We start from the raw sequence: 9,161 nt of genomic DNA, 5'->3' as shown, positions 1-9,161 counted from the left end.
CAAACAGAACTCCTAAGTTCCTTGCCGTGGATTTTATATTTAAAGACAGAGGACCAAGTGCATTTACAATAGGAGTGATGGGGTTTGGGGGACTAAATAAAATGATCTCAGATTTCGAATTATTTAGTTGAAGAAAGTTTTGAGCCATCCAACAGTTGATATCCTTAAGACAGTCCATAATAGCAGCTAGGCTTCTTGGGTCGTCGGGTTTCAGTGGAAGGTATATCTGTGTGTCGTCTGCGTAGCAATGAAAAGAGACATTATGACGTTTGATGATCTGACCTAGGGGGAGCATGTATATGGAAAATAAAATTGGACCTAAAATAGAACCTTGCAGAACACCACAGGTAATGTTAGAAGTAGAAGATGAGTCATTACCTATGGTGACCGAGTGGGTTCTGTCAGTGAGGTAAGAATAAAACCAACTAAGTGCAGAGTCCTTGATGCCAACCCAGTTCTTAAGACGGTTGATTAAAAAGGCATGGTCTACCGTGTCAAAGGCTGCACTTAGGTCCAAAAGGATTAAAATCGAGCTCCCTCGTCAGCTGCTAAAAGGAGGTCATTGGACACCTTGAGGAGGGCCGTTTCTGTACTGTGTAAAGCTCTAAAACCTGTCTTCTCAAACACATCATTAAGACACATAAAGGCTAGAAGTTGGGTTGAAACAACTTTCTCTAAAACCTTTGATAAAAACGGAAGTTTAGAAATAGGCCTGAAATTATTAAGAACCGAGGGATCAAGATTCAGTTTCTTTAAAAGAGGTTGGACCTCAGCATGTTTAAGACTGGATGGAATAGAACCTGTTGCTAACGAGCTATTAACAATCAATAAAATACTGGGCCCGACTGTGTCAATAATCTGTTTGAGAAATTTAGTTGGTATAAAATCAAGGCTGCAGGTGTTTGATTTCATACGGGATATGGTTTCTGCTAAAGAGGAAAGCAATACAGGATTAAAACTGCTAAAATAACTTAGAATATCCCTACTAACATGTAAAACACGGTCTGGGGGACAAATATATTGCCTAATGTCCTGTACTCTGTTTGCAAAGAAATTAAAAAACTGCTCACACAGCTCTTGTGAGGCATCAGTGAAATGAGAGGGGAGGGGGTGACCATTGAGTCAATTATTTTGAATAAAAGTCTTGGATTTGAGTAGTTTGCTGTAATTAAATTAGAGAAGAAGGACATTCTTGCTTCTTTAACTGCCACTTGATAGTACTTCATCGCATCTTTCCAAATTTCATAAAAAACATGTAAGCCTGTTTTTTTCCATTTTCGTTCCTTACTCCTGCAGTCTCTTTTTAAGTCTTTGGTGACCTCGTTTAGCCATTTAATTAACAAAAGTCCAAACAGAACTTAATCGAGGAGAAACAGAACCAGGAATATCCAAGGAAACATAGACGAGGCATGAACGAGGCGGGAACATAACAGACGAACCAACAACCAGCAGACAAAAGACAAAAGACAGGACTATAAATACACAAGAAACTAATCAGACAACCAGACACAGCTGGGCAGACATGAGGACTGAGAGCTGATTGGTGGAGAAACACAAGAGAACAGAACAAGGCTGACAAGACTAATACATCACAGGTGATACAATCAGGGGAGGGGCAGACAATTACAAAGGCAGGAAGTGAAATAAACACAAGACACAAGAGGCAGGGAACTTCAAAATAAAACAGGAAACATACTCAAATAAAACCAAGATTGTGACAAATGCTGTATGTTAGTGGGATTCATGTGGATATTAATGGATATAGAGAATCATCTTGTTTCACTTAATTCTTTTTTTTTTTTGAGAACACTGAGTCTGTAGAGATCAATAAGTCCAGAAAAGAGGAAGAAGTGTTATGTGAGGTTTGTTTATCACGTGGATGACTTACTTTTATGATGCAAAAGTGAGAATATTTCCATTACTTCTTGATATTTCAGGCTGTTCTCCCCCAGCGTTCACCTCACTGATACATGAAGTGATTTTATTAAATGTATAAACCTCTAGACTTTAATATTTAAACATTTGTTTCAACAATATTTCTGTTCATGTTGAAAACGTTCTGCACATTTGAGAGAAGAAGTTGTAATAATATGCTTTGTTTGTTTTACAAAACAAAGGGATTTATGTTTTTGTTTATACTAAACAAAAACATAAACCAACCTCAACAATGCCAAGAAGGGATTGTAATTATCTGTAAACTCATATCTCATATTCATAGACTACTTTATTGCCTTATTTTGGCAGCAAAACATTTACTCACAGTAGATTTTTAACCTCCTTTGTAAAATATAGGAGGGTTCATCATGATTAAATATCACTCATACCAGTCTTTCCTCTGTCTTTGTCTGTCCCTCCAACATTTATCCGCTTCAAAATATTATTTTATTTTATTTTTTCATTTATTTTTATTTTATTTATTTTATTTATTTTATTTATTTTTTATTTTATTTATTTTATTTATCTTATTTTATTTATTTTATTTATTTTATTTATTTTATTTATTATATAGTATTAAATATTGTACTGTTTAATCAGGGTTTAACTCTTAACTTAGTTTGTCTTACAGTGTTGGGCTACTACTAAACTACAATTAGACTACAATAAGACAAGAAAGAACTACAATAAGACAAGAAAGAACTACAATAAGACAAGAAAGAACTACAATAAGACAAGAAAGAACTAGATTAAGACAAGAAAGAACTACAATAAGACAAGAAAGAACTACAATAAGACAAGAAAGAACTACAATAAGACACGAAAGAACTACAATAAAGAACTACAATAAGACAAGAAAGAACTACAATAAGACAACAAAGAACTACAATTAGACACAAACCAGACTACACAGACTTATTTTATTTATTATTTATTATGCCAAACAGCTGCAGAGACACACAAAGAGACTCACAAAAGCAATCAGATATTTTTTATTTATTCATTAGTTTCTGATCACCGGCAGGTCGATGTTTTTCTTGACATATTTTGACTTTATTCTCTTAATGGTTCAACTTATTTTTCTCTTAAATATAACGATTATTATCGGCTGCCCAGAGAACACAGACATGTGATTTATGTTTTTAATGTGCAGAAAGTTTTCAACATGAACAGAAATATTGTTGAAACAAATATGTAAATATTAAAGTCTAGAGGTTTATACATTTAATAAAATCACTTCATGTATCAGTGAGGTGAACGCTGGGGGAGAACAGCCTGAAATATCAAGAAGTAATGGAAATCATAAAAAGGAAGTCCCGTCATCCACGTGATAAACAAACCTCACATGACACTTCTTCCTCTTTTCTGGACTTATTGATCTCTACAGACTCAGTGTTCTCAGGATGATTGACAGGTAGGCTCCTTCTTCTCTACTTTTAACATTTAGTCCTCAACACAGACCAGCACTTCATACTTTATCTATAGGGAGAGGGTTAAATGGTGGAAGTGACACACAAACATTTGGGAATGTTTAATAAAAACATTAAAAGTTATAAAAACTTGTTTTAAATCAGAAGAAAATTACAACTAAACAGTAGAACAGCTTATAAATACAGTGTGTGTGTTTTAAGAAGATGATAATGAGAACCCAGACAGCATGTTGTGTCAGCAGGATTACAGTAAAGTAATGTGTCTGCTCTTCTCTCCATGCTGAACAAAACTAAACCTCATGAAACATCCTATTTTTTTTATTTTCCTTTTTGGAAGAAACGACTTCCTGCCAGAAACTCAGCTCTCGATCTCAGACAGTCAGCTGTAGAGTTGGGAAGTCTTTTCTTATGATTTCAATGAGTTTAATAAAAATGTAGAAACAACACAGACGCTACAAAGAAGAAGAGTTGTGTTTGGCTGATGAAGGCGCGTTCACGTGAACTCCGTCAGTCGGGATCTCGCAACAATGCTGTTCAAAGAAAGAGGAAATAAAACCTCCTTCAGTGGATTGAACTAAACTGTATGTTGACCAAATGTTAACAGAAGAGTTGTTGAAATGTAGTCGTGATGGGTTGTAGTAGTAGACAGACAGACAGACATACAGACAGACAGACAGACAGACAGACAGACAGACAGACAGACAGACAGACAGACAGAGAGACAGACAGAGAGACAGACAGACAGACAGACAGACAGACATACAGACAGAGACAGACAGACAGACAGACAGACAGACAGACAGACAGACAGACAGACAGACAGACAGATAGACAGACAGACAGACAGAGACAGACAGACAGACAGACAGACAGACAGACAGACAGACAGACATATATATATATATCCTTAAAGCAAATAGAAAGTGAAACTAAGAGCAGAATTCCCCTCAACGGCCACTTTCAACCACAACTAGACAGAGAACAAGACAATGTTCTTATCACGATGAGACACACAACTTCATGTTACATGAAGTTGTGTGTCTCATCGTGATAACTACATACATAATTAATGTTGACACAATACATCCACTGCTACTATTGTTAACGATAAGAGCAGTTATGGTATAGGTAATAGTAAAACGTATGTGACTTATTCTACTATATTCATTGCTGCTGTTATTATAAATAGTCCTTTCTCTGCTTACTACTCTTGTTATTGAATTTATGTTTTTCCTGTGCTGATGTGAGGGTTCCAGGACAGATCATTAAATAGTCTACTGTCTCAGAAGAACATACATAAAATAAACATTGATTGGTTTAGGGATATTTTGTTCCATTGAATTTCTATTGAGATGACCTGACCTCAGCGTTATGTTTCATAGCAGCAGAGAGGACATTTTGTTATTTTCATCAGTGTTTACCTCATTTGCGGCTTTGTCATGTGAAACGAGTGAATATGTACTTAGAGACATGTGACTTCAAGACTCTACAGCTGTCAGCTTTAACAGCTGTACTAATAATAATCAAGACACATGGCTATCAGCAGTGTTTTCTCTCTGCTGCCTGTTTCCTGTTTAACAAACTGCATTCTGTATTTATTCTGTGTCCATTTCTACTGACAGAATACTTTGTGCTATTTATTCATTATTTGCGTCTGTATTTATTGACATTCTGATGGTGAAGTTATTATTTAATAACCCAGAATATGTGTATGGTGTCTTTTGAACACTGTTCATTATTTATTTGCCTAAATGTTTTGGGGAAAATTGAAAGTATCTAACTCATATCAAACCAGACTCAGGAAGGATCAGCCTCACGTTTTCACGTAGAAAAGATGATAAATGATGTAAAAGGTGTTTCGTCTCTCCAGCTCTCTGTGATATTAATTATATCCATAATAAAAGTTATTGAGGGAAATAACTGATCATTAAATGACAAAACTTTGTAATAATAAGGAAAAATGTTTGTGGTACTTTTGTTGTTCAGACCTTCAGTTAACATTAATTTAACCAGAAACCAGAAACCCTTTTAAGAAACTAAATATCAGATCATTCTGATTGGTTGCAGAGTCATCAAATAAGTGATAAACAATAAGGGGGCGTAACATTTAGTTCCATTGAGTCTCTGTTGAGGAGACCTGAATGCAGCTTCATTATTTACTTCTTCTTAAACCAGGCCAGTGTTTCCTCGTTCTCCTTCACTTTAATCATTCTAATCTACTGAAGTGGCTCCATCTGGTGGCAGAAGTTCAGCACTGGTTCCTGGCTTGGTGTCGGTCCTCTGGTCAGTCATGTGGTCACCAGAAGCACAGAAGAAGAAGTGTTGTAGTGACTAAAGACAGACTGTAGGTGGCGTCTCTTGAACTGTGATGTGATGCGTTGATGACTCTTCTCCTCTGTCTCCTCTCTCAGGGAGAAGATGATCTGCAGCATCCTGCTGCTCATCACACTGACCTCCTGTGTCTCTGGTTAGTTCACAGCTTCACTTTGTGATCCACACACACTAAACACACCTTCAGCCTCACTGACACACTTCATGACCTCCACTTTAAAATGTCAGGGAACAAACACTGGAGTTATTGTTACATCATGCTCCTCTTTCATACCTTTGTGTCTCTAAAGCTCAGGATCAGTAAACATCTACAGGTGGAGTTTAAAGGCTCTCATGGTGACGTTGTCAGTTTGTCTGCTCCTCACTTTCCCTCTCTGTCTCCTCAACAGGATCATTTGTAGTGGATGTGAGACAGAGCTCCTATCAGGCAGAGGAGAACCACGACATCACACTGGAATGGACGTTCTCACCCAGAACAGACGGTTCCACCAACTCCCTTTTTATCCTCTGTGAGATGTTAACTGATCTCAGACCCTTCGCCCTGTTTCATCTTCATCAAGGCGTCGAGGTTCCAGAGTCTCAGGATGAACGGTTTTCAGGACGAGTCCAGTTTGACAAAGACGTCCTCAGAGAAGGACGACTCAGACTCCACATGTCCAGACTCAGGACTGATGACTCGGGTCTTTACCTTTGTGATATGAAAACAGGTGTTGGTGTTGGTTCTAGGGAATGTCACCTCACTGTCACAGGTGAGTTGGTTCCTGGATAAAAAAGAACCTGAGAGGAACATTATTGTGGACTTCCTCAGTTTAATCTGATGTGGACATTTAGTTTTATTTGTCAGTGAGATGTTTTCTCTTCACATTAATGACACAGACTTGTTTGTTCTCTTTACAGCAGCGAGGGATCGGCCCAAACCTGAGACACCAAACACAACAAGTGGAGGAAGAGATGCTTCACCGACAGGAAGTCCATCAGAACCAGTGAGTCGGGGATGGATCGTCTACTACTGTGTACTGGGAGTGTTCGTAGGAACTCTGCTGGTAGTTTGTTGTAATTGCTCCTACGTTTGGCCTAGAAGAAAAGATTCAAAGATTGAATTTCCTCTTAGAGAAAAAGATTCAAAGAATCACTCTGGCTACAGAATAACATTCAAAGATTCCCTCAACACAGACACAGATGATTCTAGTCTCTCATAGGTATATTGGTCCAAAGCAGCGTCTGATGTTCTGGTTGTGATGATCTGATGTCTGAATGAGCTGCTCAGTCACAGCTGGTCGTAGCGGGTCAGAGGGGTTATCTAGGACGGTTTTCATCTCCTTCATTCTCCTCTTCATCACTGTCTGTCCAGTTCCAGTCTGACCTCAGAGCTGGATAGATGACAGAGGAGACAGAGCTCTTGTTCATTACTCTGATTGGACTCCTCATCAACTCATTAGTCCACTTATTAGATCTGAAATCTGTAGCAAAATGTATTTTATTGAAATACTGCTGAGAAGCATGAAAGTCTTTTATATTTAAATGTATTTTTGTCTGTTACATATATTTGTTATTCTCTGCGGTTATTTCATTTCAGATTTGTCTTAAAATGAAGCTCATAGTTTGTTAACGCCTAAATGAATCTCGAAGTCAGAATGTGCAACTAACCAGGAACGTTTCTCTCTCAGGTAAATGTTTTAGTGTTTTCCTCTGAGGTAGAAGTACAAGTTCTGCAAGTTGTTTGTGTTGAGTTTCATATTTTGTGTTTGTATGATAATTATTTAGTGAATTATTTGTATAAAAGTGTTGGACTATATGGAGGATTTAAAAAACAAACATTTAGCAATATTTACTGTTCATTGCTTGTTAAAAAAAAGAAAATAAAGTGAAACAAGATGATTCTAAATCCATTCATATCCACATGAATCCCACTAATAAACATTATGACTGTGTGAAAATAATGAAAGATGAACATATTTTTTGTGCTGTAAGTTGTTTAAAAGTTGTTTTGGACACAATGAGTCAGAATAACAAAGACAATCAATGAAAGACGGTGAATAACAGCTGTAACAGACAGGATCAGACACAGTGAGGGTAAACTATGGTTCTATATTAAATATAACAAACTCTTAACGTCACTGTGTTCATGTGTGACTATGAGAGTTGATTTGATCTGAACTACCAGAGAGGAAGCTCTTTAATAATTCATCTCTATCACCAATCATGTTGTTGTGAAATGGAACATTACTGTTAACGCTTTAAGTTTGGAAGAGAACTGATGATTGTTTCATAACAGCAGTAAAATGCTGGTTTTACCAAAAACTACAACCTGATGCTGCTTCAACTTTACTTTCACTTTCAAGAGGAACACAATGGATGATGCAGCTCCTCCTGCAGCAGACGTTTGGTTTCCTCCTACTTTTCTCACCACGTTTCCTTATTTCACTGTCCCTTTTGCTACTGTAAGACAATAATTGTGTAAATAAAGAATGATCTAATCTTAAACATGGAAAACAACATGGTGAAAAATATTATTCAATACCAAGATTGGAACTGAAATTTAAAATGAACCTGTCACAAAGGTTTGTATGATAAATATTGAGTTAATTATCTGAGTTATGAAGAAGGTTCTGGACCATATATTTGTATATTTCTTAGGACGACTTAGTCTTAACATGTCCAGACTCAGGACTGATTACTCGGGCGTATACGTGTGTATTACAAGTTCCTCTCTCAAAATATAACGACTTTTTAAATTCTTTGGTAACAACACAAACACACACTGAGTGTTGATCAGTCCGTCTGCCTGACTGACAAACAAATTTTGCTGCAATAAAAATGATTAAGTGAGATGAATATAGTAAAAACTTAATCTTATTAGATAAAACACAAACTGCATCATTTGCAGTTGAATTTTGTTTTATAAATCGCAATAATATTGTAATGTGATAAAATCATAAGTGGGCCCTCTGGTGAAAGTGCCCTTCCTTTTGTGCTGAATATAATAAAATATAAAATATAACTTGGTTAAAGTTAAAAAAGGGAAGAAATAAAGAAAATTGAAACTTGTAGTGGAAAAAGGGGGGATTGTCTTCTGTGACAAGAACACGAGGAAAGATACTGAAAGATACTGAAAGCTAGAAGCTTGAGCATAGAGACCAATGTGACCGAAACAACGAACTGACAATGAGGAAAGTCGGGGTTGATGAGCTGTGAGTTGTGATGAGCTGATTGAAGGCAGGTGCGGTCGTAGGTAGGGCCCCGGTGGACGGCAAGACAGGAATGGACACACACACGCTGACAGAGAGGCAAAGTGGGGACCCTGAAGTCACAAGGACAAGTGGGGACACAAAGGAAAAACAAGGGAGAGTGAGACGATAGATGCACTTCTCCTGTTTATGGGACAAACAAATGGTGTCCCATGTAATTTACTGGTCACTTCCCTCTCCTCTCTGTCAGTAAATGTTCTGTATCATGTGTTGATGA

General features: G+C 37.1%; 1 protein-coding gene across 1 annotated transcript; it reads left to right on the top strand.

The window, feature by feature from the left end:
• Window positions 1-3,302: 3,302 nt before the first annotated feature.
• On the top strand, window positions 3,303-7,204 carry LOC129114887 (uncharacterized). Its single transcript, XM_054626772.1, has 4 exons — window positions 3,303-3,349; window positions 5,777-5,832; window positions 6,086-6,445; window positions 6,594-7,204. The coding sequence occupies exons 1-4, from the start codon at window positions 3,339-3,341 to the stop codon at window positions 6,893-6,895; spliced, it is 729 nt and encodes a 242-aa protein (XP_054482747.1). The 5' UTR covers window positions 3,303-3,338; the 3' UTR covers window positions 6,896-7,204.
• Window positions 7,205-9,161: the final 1,957 nt, after the last annotated feature.

Source organism: Anoplopoma fimbria, unplaced genomic scaffold (genome assembly GCF_027596085.1).
Source record: "Anoplopoma fimbria isolate UVic2021 breed Golden Eagle Sablefish unplaced genomic scaffold, Afim_UVic_2022 Un_contig_10763_pilon_pilon, whole genome shotgun sequence".
Classification (NCBI taxonomy): domain Eukaryota; kingdom Metazoa; phylum Chordata; class Actinopteri; order Perciformes; family Anoplopomatidae; genus Anoplopoma; species Anoplopoma fimbria.
The sequence above is the reverse complement of the archived record's forward strand: the minus strand, read 5'-3'. Positions and strand labels throughout refer to the sequence as shown.